Source organism: Erithacus rubecula (assembly GCF_903797595.1).
Source record: "Erithacus rubecula genome assembly, chromosome: 3".
NCBI classification, from domain to species: domain Eukaryota; kingdom Metazoa; phylum Chordata; class Aves; order Passeriformes; family Muscicapidae; genus Erithacus; species Erithacus rubecula.
Genome location: NC_136689.1, coordinates 115,824,053 through 115,839,251, shown reverse-complemented (window position 1 = coordinate 115,839,251; position 15,199 = coordinate 115,824,053). Strand labels below are relative to the sequence as shown.

The following is a 15,199-nucleotide window of genomic DNA, read 5'->3' as shown; positions in this document are numbered from 1 at the left end:
TTTGTGATCAATCTTTAGTCCAAGTAGATAAGGCTTAGCAAAACCAGTTGTTTTTAGCCTAAACCCAGTGTAATTTTAAGGTCTGTTTGCACACCTACATATTTATTGGCTCTATATTACATTTACACTGGTTCTCTCAGGGTACCTAAAGTTGCTGTTAATCTCTACAGAAGTAAAGGAAAAAGAGGATAGCAGAACTTCCTTGGTGTGATTTTATTAGCTTGCAGATCAGCTTCTTAAGGTGCAAGGCAAGCAAAGAGCAAGCAAAGTGAACCTAAGCCATACAGGTATACAGGTGAACTGCATCTGAGTGAGTTTGCAGATGCTGGTTCTCAGTTCTGATACATAATTTCACCTTCCAGCACATGTTGTCCCCAGAGGCACAGCAGAAAAAAGCAAGTATTTGCTTGGGAGAATGTTTTCTTGGATTTTTTTCTTTTGAAAATAAAAACTTCTGAATGTCTCATTTAGACATGTGTTTCTTTGGTATGTGTCTGCCTAGATGTATAACATACATTCTATAAAATTTATATGAATATATTAATGGAGCTACCAAAACTATACAAAACTTTTAATTTTCTCCGGAGGAGAAGCTTCGCCATGTGGAACAGTGAGAAGAAAGATAGCAAGCTAGTTGAGATAAGCAGAAAGAAGTATTTTGCTATAAGCTGATAATAGCTTTCCCATTTGGTGTCAGTTACCCTAGCAAAGAAGGCCTGCAGCAGGAATGCACTATCATTTAATTATTTTTCCAGTTTAAGTGGGCTTTATGGAATAAGATCATGCCTCAAGCTTCTCAGCTGAGGTAATTTTGTTTATAATGGGAAGGAAAAAAGGATCATGTGTCTAAGTCATTTAGCATTGCTTCTTCTGGGATGCAGTGAACATTTTATACTTTCCATTGACTTTCAGAGCTTCATCTTTTTATAGCACTGTGGGCAGGAACTCCTTAGGCAGTAGCCAGGAGACTGTTGATTTAGTAGGTCATATTTTCTGTTCAGTGTTAATAAATATCAATGATGTCATAGTCTGCCATGACATAGGTTAGTGCCCTCAAATCTCTGAAATCTGTGCAGCTTTGCTAAGGAAAGTAACTGTTTTCTTCTTCTGATATGATGTTATCTTACCTGGGAAGCCTAGCAAAATTATTTTTGTCTTGTTGTAACTTGTCCTAATTTCCTAATTAATTCTCTAAGCCAATGAAAAGTTATCATAAAGTCATGAGAGTCTTTTTTTCTGCACTGACTGCCAGTAGAAGCTGAAGAAATAGACCAAAACTGGCTCCATCTACTAGTAGCTTCAAACTTCAGTGACCTGAGCTTTATTTTGGCACATGGTAGAACTGAAATCAGATAAAAAGACAGATACAACTTTGCTTTTCACATGTTTCAAGTTGCAAAGGTTTGAAATTCAGTCTTTTCTTACTTATGTTTCAAATAGAAAATGTGAGTTGAAGAATGCTTCTGAGTCAAATATCAAAAGCATTAAATAAAAGAGTAAGTAGGTCACAGGAGGAAGAAAGTTGGATGTAGTTGATTGGAAAAAGTAGGGGTAGTGTAGATGACGTGAACTAGAGGAGTTTTATAATGAAGAAACCATGGTTCAGTCCCATACATGCATATACTACATGAATCTGAGCAGACAAAACTACTGTTTTCATTTATTACCTAGATACCCTTAGGGTTTTGTACCATGGAAATTGTATCTGCAGTAAGTAATGAAACTTACTGTGCAATTGAATAAAGGAGCAGTGTAAAGAAAGCAAATAAATAGAATAGATTGATCTAACCTGAATTAAATAATTAATCTAATTAATGACATGTATTTGGTAGCCTTTGGGATATTTTTTTTTTAATTTATTTTTTTATTGTTTTGTCCCTATGTACATCCCTTTCTTAAATGTAGAATATTCCTGTCTGCCATTTCACATCTACCAGCTGTTGTATGCCTTTCTCAGTGAGTTCCTGTGAGGGACAGAGACAGGATAATGATGGTTGTCAGGGCCTCAGCAGAGATGAAAGAAACTCCTGAGAGGCTCATGGCTGCTGGATAAGCTCACTGAAGTGCTTTGCCAAGGATCTGAACTGGAGTTTCTGTGCTACCTGAAAATCATTTGATAGGGATCAGAGGAGGAGGTGACAGTGGCTGTGTGTAGGGCACTTGGTGGGCACTGTGAATGTCAGAGGGTTCAGACCACGGGCTGGAGATCCTGCAGTGCCACTGACCTTGAGCACTTCCCTCTTGTCCTTTCTTAGGCTGTCCTGAAGAGCTCAAAATAGAAAAGATTGGCATAGCTCCATGCAGTCAAGAGCAGTCCTAACTGGAGTCTAGAGGACCTGCTCTAAATCAAATTCAAATAAGTAATATTCATATCAAACTGGTTACTTGAGTTTTTATTGAATCTCTGTTGACAGTGCTTTGCTTAGAGGAACATTTATGAATACTTGTATTATTTGCAGATTTTTCTTATGCTTTTCCCTTACCATGAATCAAGCAGTTATCCAGCACATGAGTGAAAGAAAAATTAATACTGACCAAAAAAAAAATACTGACAAAAATCATGAAAGGAAGAAAATTGCCAGTAAACTAGCAAACCAGTCCAACAAGGCAGGTTTCAGTTTACTCTTAGTTATATACTAGATTATTCTAGGTTACTGGGGGGAAAAAAATGGGAGATGTTAAAATTTGAGTTACTGCACAGAAATATAAACGTTTGCAGCTATCCTAAAAGATTGTTTTAGTTTTAGGAATGTAATTGATAGAGATTTATTAGTTTAGGTGACAAAATGAAGGAAATTTCGAGTTCTGTAGGTTTATTTCTGATGCACATTTGCAACAACATGCAATGTTGTTGTGTTTTGAAGATGTCCTTCCTAAAGATCAAACCTGATAGGTTTAATAATGAAATCAAAACCTAGGCTTATGGCTAGCCATGCAAGACTAATATGACATAGAAATGTTTTAGAAGCATGATTGATTATGTGGTGTAAAGTATCCTTAAAGTTTTTTGCATTCCTGCTTTTTATTACACTTACTGTGGTTGAAAGATAATGAGTTACTTAATAGTACCTTTCTATTACAGTTGTTGAAATTCAAAAGTGTAGTACATATGCTGTCAGACAGGGTTTGATTGTGCTCATGGGAGGAAATCAAGGAAAGTCTAACTCTGAATGTGTTAATATTTCCAAGTTTCTTACTGTATAAAAACTTTCCCTTGTATGCCAGGCAATTGTTGTTTATGCACATGAAGATCAATTCTTAAGTACTCCAGGTGGTGTGTATTAGTGTGGCATGCAGAAATAAAACTATTTCATGCCAAAATTTACAGTAATCAGCAAAGCTGTTCTCTGAAGAGCCCTTCATATGGGTGTAAGAGAACTTGTGCTTATTAAAAGATGCTAAGTTTTATCTACTTAATAGTAGAAATCCCATTTCAAAATACTAATTAGTTTTGAAATTAATAATGACCTTTAGCCTGAGTGCTCAGATGAGATGTAAGTAGGAGTCAACAGAAGCACAGCTCTACATACAAGTACAGGAGCAAAATGTTCATTAGTTCTGAAGTTCTTTGCCAAATTATTTCTTTAGTTGACTGAAAATTCTGAAGCAGACATTTTCCTGAAGCTCAGTTTTACCAGGAAGGGCAAACTTTACCAGGTATAATGATGTCTGGACCAGACTCTTTAAAATAATTGATTTAGCAAAGACCTTGAGTTTAGCTCTTGGTCAAGAACTACCAATTCATTTCTACAAGGAACACTCAGTTCATCATCCTAATAAAATTACCTTTCTCTCTGTGATGATACCTTATTTTCTCCCATATTTTCAACCCAGGTGAGCAGCTGCCACTAAGTAGCTCAGTTTCCAGCAGGACTAATTCTTTTTTCTGCTTCCTGACTCCTTTCTCACAGCAGCATCAGCATGGTCATAACTTCTTGTTCCTGTTGCTTCTATTGCAAACAGCACCACTTTTTTTTTTTTTTTTTTTAAGCTGTAGGTGGTAAAAAACATAAAGATTCAAATATATGAGTACTTCTTAATATGATTTATTCATTAGTTATTTCCATCAGATTTTGTACTTAACATTTAATATGTTTTTCATAGATGTAGCAGGGGAGCATTTGACTACATTAAAATTATAAACCCAGTACTCATGATGAATTCAGTATAAATTTTGACAACTGGCATAAGCTAAGACTGAATGCAGTCAGACAATTTAAGTGCTAATTTGCAGCTTGACAAGTTTTGACATGACAAGTGAAATTCTGTTTATACAGATAACCTACTGGAGTCAGTGGAGAAAGTGAGACAGATTTTTGTCTTGACAACTATTAAGATCAATAAAATTCTCACAGAGTTGTTCTTTCTCAACGTATATTTCAAATGGGTGCTCTTGTCATTGACTTCAATTGGCTTTGATTCAAGCACTATTTCCTTTCTGTACCCAGTGAAAAGCAAATGAAAAAACTGAACTATAGTAGATTAGATTATAATACTTAAAAAAATAAATCTTGGGTAAAAAAAAAACCCAAGAAAAATAAGTATTTAAAATCACGGCATCTAATCTGAAAAAAATTAAGTGCTGAATAGGGTGATGATAATTTGACATCTCTGCAGGACTTAATTAAAAGTATGTAAGTGTTTAATTTAACTACAGTGCTGAATTTAATGGGAGTTTGATATTTGATTTGAGAATAATTGTAACATCTATGAATACTTTTTCAATTTGAGTTAATTACATACTGTCATTTTTAATTGATTGCTTTATCCCTTCTGAGAATATTGAGTTGTATGTAATGTATGTTGAGATTCCTTGATACCATTGATGTAATCTTTTTATTATGCTTTGTCTGCATCATTGTAAGTGCTTTTAATTCATGTAGAAAAATGTTTAACTAAAACTATTTTGGTTCCGCTTTCAAATTAGATTATTATTACTCCAGCTTGCCAAGCATGGCCCTTGAAGCAGAGGGTAACAGGGGGAGTATAGATCTTTTTTCATCCTATGGAGTACAAAACTCAGTACTGTCAGTTCAGCAGAGTGATATGTGTTATTTTACAGAAAATCTCAAAATAAGGTAGCAGTATAATTCCAAACCCCCTACATTTTATTGCTGTGTTTCTTTCTGTTATGGTGGTAGTGTCTGTTATTTCAGATGTTATTTCAACACACACCTCAGTTGTGTTTGTGCCAAGTGAGACCATGGCCCTGAGCATGGCAGTGAGATGGGGTCAGAGCAGGGAGCAAGGGCTGCAATCCCAAGTATGCTCTCTCCCTTCTGTCTAGCAAATGTACCAGCTGCTAGCAAGCCATTATTGCCAGTCTGCCTCAAAGAAAATCAATTGGTTCTGTTTCAGTTTGCTTTTGTTTCTCACTCATTGTTTGTAACATTCGTTTGTCATTTTTGTCATTTTATAGAGCTTCCAAGAGCAGCTGTCAGGATCTTAAGCAACATGACATTCCTTTTTGTGAGTTTGTCATACACAGCTGAGAGTGCCATTGTCACAGCTTTTATTACCTTCATTCCCAAGTTCATCGAGTCACAGTTTGGCATCCCAGCTTCCAATGCCAGCATCTACACTGGTAAGGCATTGCCACGTAGTGTTACCTTGCAAGGTTGGCTTTGGCTAATGAAATGAGTCAATTAGGAATGAACCAAAAATGTATTTGTTGAAACAGGTGATTGGATCCAGCTTTCTGCATTTGGTTAGATATTCAGACTATATTTTGATGTTGTATGTATGTATTTAGTAAAATGTGAACCCATTTATATTGTTAAAGGGCTGGATTTTTTTTTGTTTGTTTGTTTTTGTATAGGCCTGGACAGATGTTTCTCTTATTTGTTGATGCTTTTGCAAGGGGGGAAAAATGACAAAAACAAGCTAAAAAAACCATAGACATGACTGGAATTTGTGTGCTTCAAAAATCTCTTAAAACTGTTCTCACTTGCTGTGAATTTTGCTTCCTCTTTGATCTTTAAAATACCTTTATCTTTTTTTTTTCCCTCAGTGAATAGTTGTTTATCTGTCCCATGCTTCAGTTATCTCTCTCCTCCAGGGTGGTGGTTTTCTCCTTACTTACTTATTTATATTGAGACAACCATCTAGTCTAGAACTCCCCAGATTCTCACCTGTCATTTCACGAGACCTTTATCTTGCATGTGTGGCACCTCCCCTGCTCTACCAATGTATGGCCATGTCTAACTTTCAATAGGGCTACAGACAACAAAATTTTAAGCTTCACACTGCTCTGTGAGAGATGAGAACTTGGCTACTAAAAGAGGCCAAAATATTGTGCAGAATTGGGACCCATGTCACACAGATGAGTTTCCTTCTAACTGCATCAAAAACATTTGTCTTCATAATAATCTTTTTAAATTTTCCATAGGGCTTCTCTTATAGAATACTGCTTGCTAGGCAGGATAGTTTTTCGTTCCCTTGTACTTCTGTACACTGTGCCCTAGGAATGATGGAGTGAACTGTGGGAACACAGGTGAAGTATGGGGTAAAGCTGCCCAGAGTCATCTGCCAAAGAAGGATAAAAAATAGCAGAAGGAAGAAGAAAGGCACATAGAGCTCACATGTGAAGAATTTGTCACTTGGAGTGGCTGGAAGAAATGCAAATTTCTAGAGTGGGGAGGGGAAAAGTCAGAGAAGCATCATGTGATGCTTTCTATTTGAGAGTTTCTAGGATGAGATTTTCTTCAGGGCATGAAATCCCTGTGTTCTGCATATAAGGAGGAAACATTGACTCAATGGATTGTGATGCTCTCTGAAGCTGAGGGTAGCTACACACACAAGATTTTTACTGTGATGGGCCTTAATGGGCAGGCTGCACTGTAACTTACTTCATTCTCAAGATAAACCAGGAACATTCTTGCCAGAAAAAGTACTCAACAGCCAGTACATGAAAAGAGGTAAAACTAGTGTGACCTTGCCCAAAGTGTGATGTTATTAACACCTATTGTTTCCCCTGTTATAAATTACTTGATAAAGACTATTATAATGAACCAGAAGAAAATTGAATGTATCAGGTTGGATGTGTAACAAAGACAAGTGAGCACTGCTTCTACAATCCCAACTCTTAAATTTAGCATTGAAGTCAATAGTTGCTAATTTTATAGATAATTTTTTGTGGGAAGGATGGGGAAGGGAAACTTGGAAATTCTGTATTAGTTTGCCACTGGCTAATAAAGTAAAAGACATTACAAGTTGGCAAATTTTCTGGCTATTAAAAGGAGAATTGACATGTTATTTACATTATACATCCATGCTTAATACACATTGCAGCTGAGTAAATGTACTTCCCAAATCTCTTCATGTGAAGATTTTACTGGCGATTTTTTTGTCTCCTAAGCAGCAATTGAGTCTCAATTTCTTTCGATTTTAAAACAATCCTGGTGTTTATCATCATCAAAAAACACTATGTGACAAAATTCATCTTCATGTCTTGAATTTGTGCAGCTACTACATTTCATTTCTGCTCTTGAAAAAAAGACTGGTTTTGATTCTGTGAAGACTTATTGTTTAGAATCTTCCTCATGAAATGACATTTAATTCTATAATGTGGCAGGATAATTAGGATGCTAGCTGTTTTTCCCTCTAACTCTTGCTTTGACAATCTCAACATTTTGATAAATATAATGTCCATTTCATCTTTAGACATATTAGCAGAGAATGAGTATGCTTTGCAATAATTGTAAAGGTATTTGCAAGTGTCTTACTGGCTTTGTAAGATAGTCTTACTGACTTCTTTAAGAGACCAACATCTCTAGCAATTTGGATTATAATGTTTAGCTTCTCTGTAGTTGCAGCTGCCAAAAGTAGTTCAAATTCCATGTTTATATGGAATGCATCTTTATTGGCAAAGCCTTTATTTAAAGACCTTCTGACATGTCGGTGAAAAGCAAAAGACAGGGGAGAAAAAATGTAAGACATTTGCTGGCTTTGCCACCACCTCAGGACCTGACAAGTGGGGACAACCTGGTAATGTGTTGCTGAACCTTGTAACTGCAGCAGCAGAGCAGCAGAGGATTAATAGGCACATCTGTCTTAAACTTACCCTAATTCTGTTATCTTAATTTTTAAAATTGTGTTTGATCAGTTTACACTCTACATATCTGTGGAGAGATGAATTGGAATACTGAGGCAGGAATTGTGGAATCATAGACTCAAGGTTGGAAAAGACCTCCACGATCACCAAGTCCAGCCTTTGACCAGACACCACCATGTCAATAAACCACAGCACCAAGTGCCATGTCTGGGCAGTTCTTGAGCACACCTCCAGGGATGCTGACTCCACCTCCTCCCTGGGCAGCCTATTCCAATGGTTAACCACCCTTTCAGTGAAGAAGTTCTTTCTAATGTCCAGCCTGAACCTCCCCTGGCCCAGCTTGAGGCCATTTCCTCATCCTGATGGTAGTTGCCTGGGAAAGGGCTATTCAGCTTGAGTAAAGTATACAGAAGGCAGAAGTTTTCAGCCAGGCTTGAGTGTGCACTTCCAGATGGGCAGTGTTATGGGATCCTGCTTGATGTTACTGCTTGTGCTTCAATTAGTCATGAGAATGGGAGAAGGAAGATTTATGTTCAAATCTGTATTTCTTCAAATTTTCAGTGGTTAAACTGGACCTATATGTAGCCCTTCTCCCCATTCTAAAATAAATACAAAACAATGTTTCTGCTTCTAAGTACAATAGTTCTCTTATAGTGCTTTGGCTGCTTCTAATATGATAAGGAGCCTTTTATAAATTCTTTGACAACACTCCAGAGATTTGAAAAGTCTGACTCAGTTTGCTAGCAGAGAATCAGACAATGGAGATCTTAGTGCAGCATTTGCAGTCATCTAATTACAGAATGAAACCAATATTTATGCTTATGTTTTATTCCATTTCTGTAGGTCCTGTTTTAATGCTGTTCAAACTTCTTCCTGGCAGGTGTAATTATTGTCCCAAGTGCTGGTGTTGGTATTGTCCTAGGTGGCTACATTATAAAAAAGCTGAAACTTGGTGCAAGAGAGTCTGCAAAGTTGGCTATGATCTGCAGTGGTGTATCTCTGCTGTGCTTTTCAACACTCTTCATTGTTGGATGTGAAAGCATTAATCTAGGGGGAATAAATATACCTTACACAACTGGGTGAGTATCTTGGATAACTATCTCTGGCAAAACCAGCTTTTTCCAATAAGCCTGATCTAGAAATGTAAAAAACTCTGATAGCTGATGTACTGAGGAAGCCACATGTCCAAATGAGAATTTAGTAAGTACTGTGACATAAACACATGCTGTTAGTGTGTGGCCCTTGTTTTTTTTTTTTTTTTTTGGTCTGGTTTATATACATACAAATAATGAAATTTATGTAGTAACTCACCTTTTTGAGGGGGGAGAAAATGTGCTAGAATGGCCTTCAGTGATGCAGAAAAACTAAGAGTAGTGTCCTCTGTAGATGACTTAGAATTTACTTAGTGTTTCAAAATGTTTTCTGCTCTTAAAAATAGTGAAAAAAACTAAGTGGATTCTGAGGATTATTTTTGAATGGGTCTATTAATTATCACCTTAATAGTATTTTAGGTTCACAGTCCCTATTTGAGAGGAATCACTTGGGCATGTGCTGTTGACATTAGTGGTGTGCACTGCTTCTGAACCCCTTGCTAGTTGTGTGAATGCCCCCCAGTGCTTGCTGGATCATCATCAAAACTGCAATTAGACCATATTCCCTAAAGTTATATAGAGAGTGAAAGAACTGCAATGAGGAAGAAGGTGTGGATGTAGGAAGGACTTGGGAATGAGGAATTTAGGCTGTGACATTAAGAAATGCATGGAAGGGCATTAAAAAAAAAAAAAGACACTTGGAGGGAAGGCAATGTGGTAAAACTTGAGATGTTTTCACTGGAAAGGGATTCCGTAGAAGTCTAACCAAAAGCCTTTTTTTTTTTTTTTCGTTTCTTTGTACTTGAGTTTTTCCTCAAAATTACCTTCTTCTTGTAGGTTAAACACAGGAACAGAGTGACAGAGTGTTTGGAGAGTGTGAGCCTAACTGAAGCAATGTTTTTTCCCTTTGCTTTTACATCTGAGGCATGTCTACCTTTTAATTATGACCAGGTGCTGGGTATCAGATCCATTTGTATATTTTCTTTTAGGGCTCAGCTCAGAACTCCTAATATTTTGAAAAGAATGTAGAGTGTGGAGCAGGAAAAGAGGGAATTAAATGGATAAAAATTACAGTAGGACAGAGGGATAGCAAGTGAAAAATAAAGAGGTGAAATGGGAAGGAAGGGAGGAAGAAAATAGGCACTGTTTACACAGTGAATATTTTGCATTGCTTGTTGCTGGGTGTTACTACACTGCTGTCAAATCTTAATGCTATAACAAAGAAAAACAGCTGCCAAAAGCCAAGAGCTGATGAAAAGCTGTTACTTCTTTTTTATTCCTAAGACCTAGAGTTGAAGCTTACTGCTTAGGGGCTGTCAGTAGAAGGAAGTGGCATGATGATATACCCTTGTCTGAGCTAAGTGGGTTGAAGAAGGAGAAAAAAGGGATGGGAAGGGGGTGGAATGCTTTGACTGTCCACCTACTGTTAATGTTTGTGAAAGCATGTGGGTGTAGATGAAGAAATGAAAATTAATAGGAATGAAAACATAAATTTCAGATAGGAATTAGTTGATCTGTGTGGCAAGTCAGAATGTCCCTGCCTGACTAATGAGAGGCCTGTACCTTTCTCTTTGGAGAAGTCCCATTTGATTTAAATCTGTTTCTAAACTGAAGACAATGTGTGCTATTGTCATGTAGCTCAAAGCTTTCATGCTGGAATTGCAAGAGTATCTAATTTTTTTTAAGCAAGTAATAACATTAGCAATAAATACATAGCATCAATTGAAATAGGCATCAATTCACAACTGTTGTGCAAGTCTGCAGTAGCATGACTTCTTTACCACCTTCATCTAATTGTTCTTACTGAGAAAAGAGGTGAGAAATAGTAATGGCACAATTCTCACAACTCTTGATGTATAGAAACTCTTCAAAATCAGTATAGAAATCATATTGACTGTAGTGTCATCAGAAATTGAGTATTAACAGCATGTTACAAAGAATGGTTCAGCTAGATTTTTTTTAATGCAGAGATCAAGTCCACATTTATTACCAAAATGATAGTAAAAAGGCAGCACACATAAATTAATAAATTAATCTTGAATATCTGACATGATAAGCATTCTCTTAATCCTCATGATCAATCACTTGATAGCTTAAAATCACTTACTTAATAGGCAACTCTTTAACTCAGCCATCAAAGAATGTTGTTAACCATGGAATAAAAAAAGCATGCTTTCATTTTGAGTTCAATAAAGCACATACTTCTTTCTCTATTTGGACTGTAGTGCAGTATAGGGATGTCAAAGCCAGTTCAACGAGCAAGATTGGATAGGGAAAGCAGTAGAGCTGCCTGGTTTGGGATAAAAGTATTGCATGATGCTCTACCCTAACATGGCAATGCCAGGTCTGATATCTGACCTATCTGCACGGGCAGAAACCCAGAGATCTCAGTTGCATTGGGCAGTGTAGACATACCCTGCAGGATAATTTCTGGACAAATACATTCGTTTCTACTGTTTGGTTTTTATATACTTAAACATGAAGTTTTTCTTTGTTGGACTGGGCCATAAACCACTACAAAGGAGAGGGATGATCTAGGTTTCAGTTAGCATAGAAGTATGTGCATACCAGTACTCAGAAAAGTAGGCAGTGACATTTCATAATTCAGTATGTTTCATAACTCAGTATTTTCTAACTGTACCAGCTGCAAGGAAGTGGATGGGACCTGGAGGCATGCACAGATTAGAATATATTAGAAAGGATTTTCTGCTGTTTTATGTTGGGCACGAGCAGTTTTGCTGTTGTTGGCGTGCCATCAGCTTTTCTGTTCTCAGGAAGATCAAGGGCACCTCTGTATTACATATCTCAGCATTTTAGAACCTATTGTTCCATGCCCCAGCCTTGTTTTGAGGACGTATTTCATATTTGAATTGCAGTGTAAGGAGCCTTACATCAAACCACAGTATGGCATCCCTTTTCTTGCACCATAACAGCATCCAGGTGGGAAGTCCTGAATGAGTGAATGGTCTGGATTGGGTCCAGATGGCTTTTAGATATTTCTAAGGAGGGAAGCTCCACAGCCTCCCTGGACACCCTGTGTCACCACCCAGTCATCTTCACTGTTTCCTGCTGGTTGCAGGGAGCCTCTTTTGTTTCAGTGTGTGCCCATTGCCTCTGTTCCTGGCACTGGGCACCACTGAAAAGAACCTGGCTCCTTCTTTGTATTATCCCTTCATGTATTTATAGGCATTGATGAAATCCCCTGAGCCTGAACAGTCTCATCTCTCTCACCTTTTCCTCAGAAGAGAGATGCTCTAGTCTTTTCATCATCTTAGTAGACTTTCACTGGTCTCTTTCTGGTATATTCATGTCCCTCTTTTACTGAGGAGCCCAGAACTGAGCCCAGCACTTCAGGTGTGACCTCACCAGTACTGAATGGAAGGGAAATAGCAGAGATGAGCTGCTTTGTATTTTTTTCAGACCTGCCTCTTGCATGTATTGTCATATAAGGCAGGTAAAACAGCCTCCATGGTGAGCTTACTCATAGTGACAGATTCCTGAATTAGTTCAGTTCCATCTCTCATATTTCTGATATGTAATGAATCAACACAGACTCTTTTTGATTGCTTTGTGTTGTTTTGGTGCAATTAATGTTTAGTTAATGCATACAATTGGCTTACTGAGGTATTTCACATAAAATAATATTTATAATCTTCTTCTTCTTGTATCACTGGTTTGAATTTCTATTATTCTTGTATGTATTTCAGTCCAATCAGCCAGTGATTTCCCTTAACTTGAAAGCAGTGACTAATTGGATCAGAACAATAACAACAAAGAAGGAATCCAGCTAACACAAGTGAGAGGGTCCCTTGTTTGACAGCTCCACAAAAATTGCATCATTGCTGCAGCACCAGCTGCTTGCCAACAAGGAGACTGCAGATCTCTCCCATCCAGAATGTCCTTCAATACCAAACCAAAAATACTGCTATCAAATGGAGATAGTTCTTTTTATCATACAGATTATAGAAACTCTATGATGAGGTTTATCTCCTTCCCTTTCTGTTTCCTCGGTCCTGTAGGTTACTACAGTGATATCAGTAAAACTATGTACAAAATAAATTATTTGTTTAGATCTTACCAAAATATAGTTTGACACCCTATTTTAAAAACTGTGTTTTATTTAAATTGTAACCTTGAGGAAAGAGGATCCACTTTTTCTCCCTGATATATGTTCATTGACTGCCAGTACAGTGATGTTTCAGTCCAAGCCTGACTATGTGTAATAACAGGTCACAGCTCAAAAAACTCAAGGCAATAACTCTCATTTTATATTTTCCCTTTTCTCACTTTATTCCTATACCACAAACCTTCCCTGGAGTAATAGTTGGAGAGAAAAACAGGATTTAGAAAAAAATGTTAAGAACTAGAGTCCCTTATATTGTTAGTCATATCTAATAAAGGTCTTCTCTTTATCAGCTTTACTAGCATTGTGTCATGGAGACACAGAACAGTCTCCCTGAGAAGTAAACAAATGCAATTTGTCACATGGGGTTCTGGGTTTTGTCCCAGCACATGTTTAGTGAACTTGCAGTTGAATCTTATTAATGGAAGGAGCAGGCAGCATCATTGTTTGTAATTGAAAGGATAATTAGGAAGTGCTGTCACTTGGGGCTGGTTTCTGTTTGTCTGCTCGTGCATGACTGGTGTCCTTGGCAGCTCAGGTGCAGCAGTTTTGCAACCTGGCAGTATCTCACCTGCTGAAACAAGCAGAGCAGCTCTTTCTCAGACATCCCATGTTTCTACAGCAGCTGCTGCATTGAAACTAGGCTGCTTTTCCCACAGATCAGATCCTGAGCAGGACATACTAGCTTTGGTGCAATTTCCCTAAGAACCTACTCTTAATGGTTGTGATGCAGGTTAATCTGTGGTGTGCTGTGGTGTGGTGTGCTGTAATTCAGGCATAAATGCTTTGTTTTCCTTTGTGGAGAGTAGGCAGCCTTCCAGTGCCAGAAAGCAGGATTAGTAGAGTCCTTTGGTTCAACTTACTTCCAGAAAAATGCATACCTTCAAGAAAAAAAGATTCCTTCCTGAAAGAAGTGTTCAAAAATCTGTTTTAGTATGTGCTGTATGGTTGATCTCATATGATCATGTGGGGTTGCACAGACACGTGTCAGGAGAGATTTCATGTCCCCAGCATCTGAAACTCCTTCTTCCTTCATTTGTTTACCACGACTGAAAGAGGAGTGAACAATGAGTGAAGAGTGAAAGTAATGAAGATGAAAGCATGAGCCTCTTAAAAGTGCCGGATAATGAACTTTTGGAAATGAAGTTAGTAGATGATTTTGTGTATTACATGTTTCTGAAAGGATGAAAAAACTCAAACTTCTCTATGTGCTAGATATTTACTCTAAGCAACAAAGTAAGCCTTACAGTGATATGCTGAGGACAAAAGGTAGTAAAAGCTGGAGAGCTTGCAGTAACTTGTTTTTAATTTGAACATATTTGTTTTGTGTATCTGTACACTTAAGTCATCTTCCAGGACAAACAAAAAAATGCCCCTGAGATTAAATTACAGAGTGGTCTCAGTTCAGTTTCCATTTTCATGCTTCTCATTTCTTGCATGCCTGATTTCATTCACCTTTTTTTAATGCTGATTGCCTAACCTCTGTGTCATGGTAATGTTCAGCAGTGCAGCTGAAGGGAGTTAGCCACATTAACTGAGTGAGACAGGGAATGGGTTCTCCTGCCTGTGGAACAAGCCTACCCATCTGCTCCTGAGAAGGGTTTTAGCTGTTGGAGGGGTAAAAGATTAGAAGAATTTGTGCTGTGGGGTGAGAGAGGTTGGAGAGTGGAACCTGAGCTGTGCCTTTCCCAGCAGTCTGGGCTGTCCCTGGACCAGGTCCTGTGCAATGTGGCAAAGCCCTGCTGTCAACAGGAACACGTACAAGGGTCTCCCAGGCAGCTTGTGGAGTCACTCCTTATGCCAAGTATTTAGGCATCTGGGACATGCTGCTCAGCAGACTGACCAGGATTTTGTAAAACTCTAAAAATGCTGCTTCTCCTTTTGGTGTGAAAAGCTTTTGTCACCGTGCTGCTGAAATTTGCTCTTGATGAA

At 37.8% G+C, this 15,199-nt stretch overlaps 1 protein-coding gene and 1 long non-coding RNA gene across 2 annotated transcripts in view; one reads left to right on the top strand and one right to left on the bottom strand.

Annotated features, from left to right (window-relative positions):
• Nucleotides 1–15,199, bottom strand: part of LOC306799014 — a 604,175-nt gene that overhangs the window by 374,369 nt on the left and 214,607 nt on the right. The window lies entirely within an intron of this gene.
• The window catches only part of SLCO5A1 (solute carrier organic anion transporter family member 5A1), a 69,303-nt gene that overhangs the window by 40,520 nt on the left and 13,584 nt on the right, over nucleotides 1–15,199 (top strand). Inside the window, exons 5-6 of the mRNA XM_079299508.1 lie at nucleotides 5,420–5,584; nucleotides 8,934–9,132. Of these exons, the coding sequence (XP_079155634.1) occupies nucleotides 5,420–5,584; nucleotides 8,934–9,132 (364 nt within the window). The remainder of the gene's footprint in view (nucleotides 1–5,419; nucleotides 5,585–8,933; nucleotides 9,133–15,199) is intronic.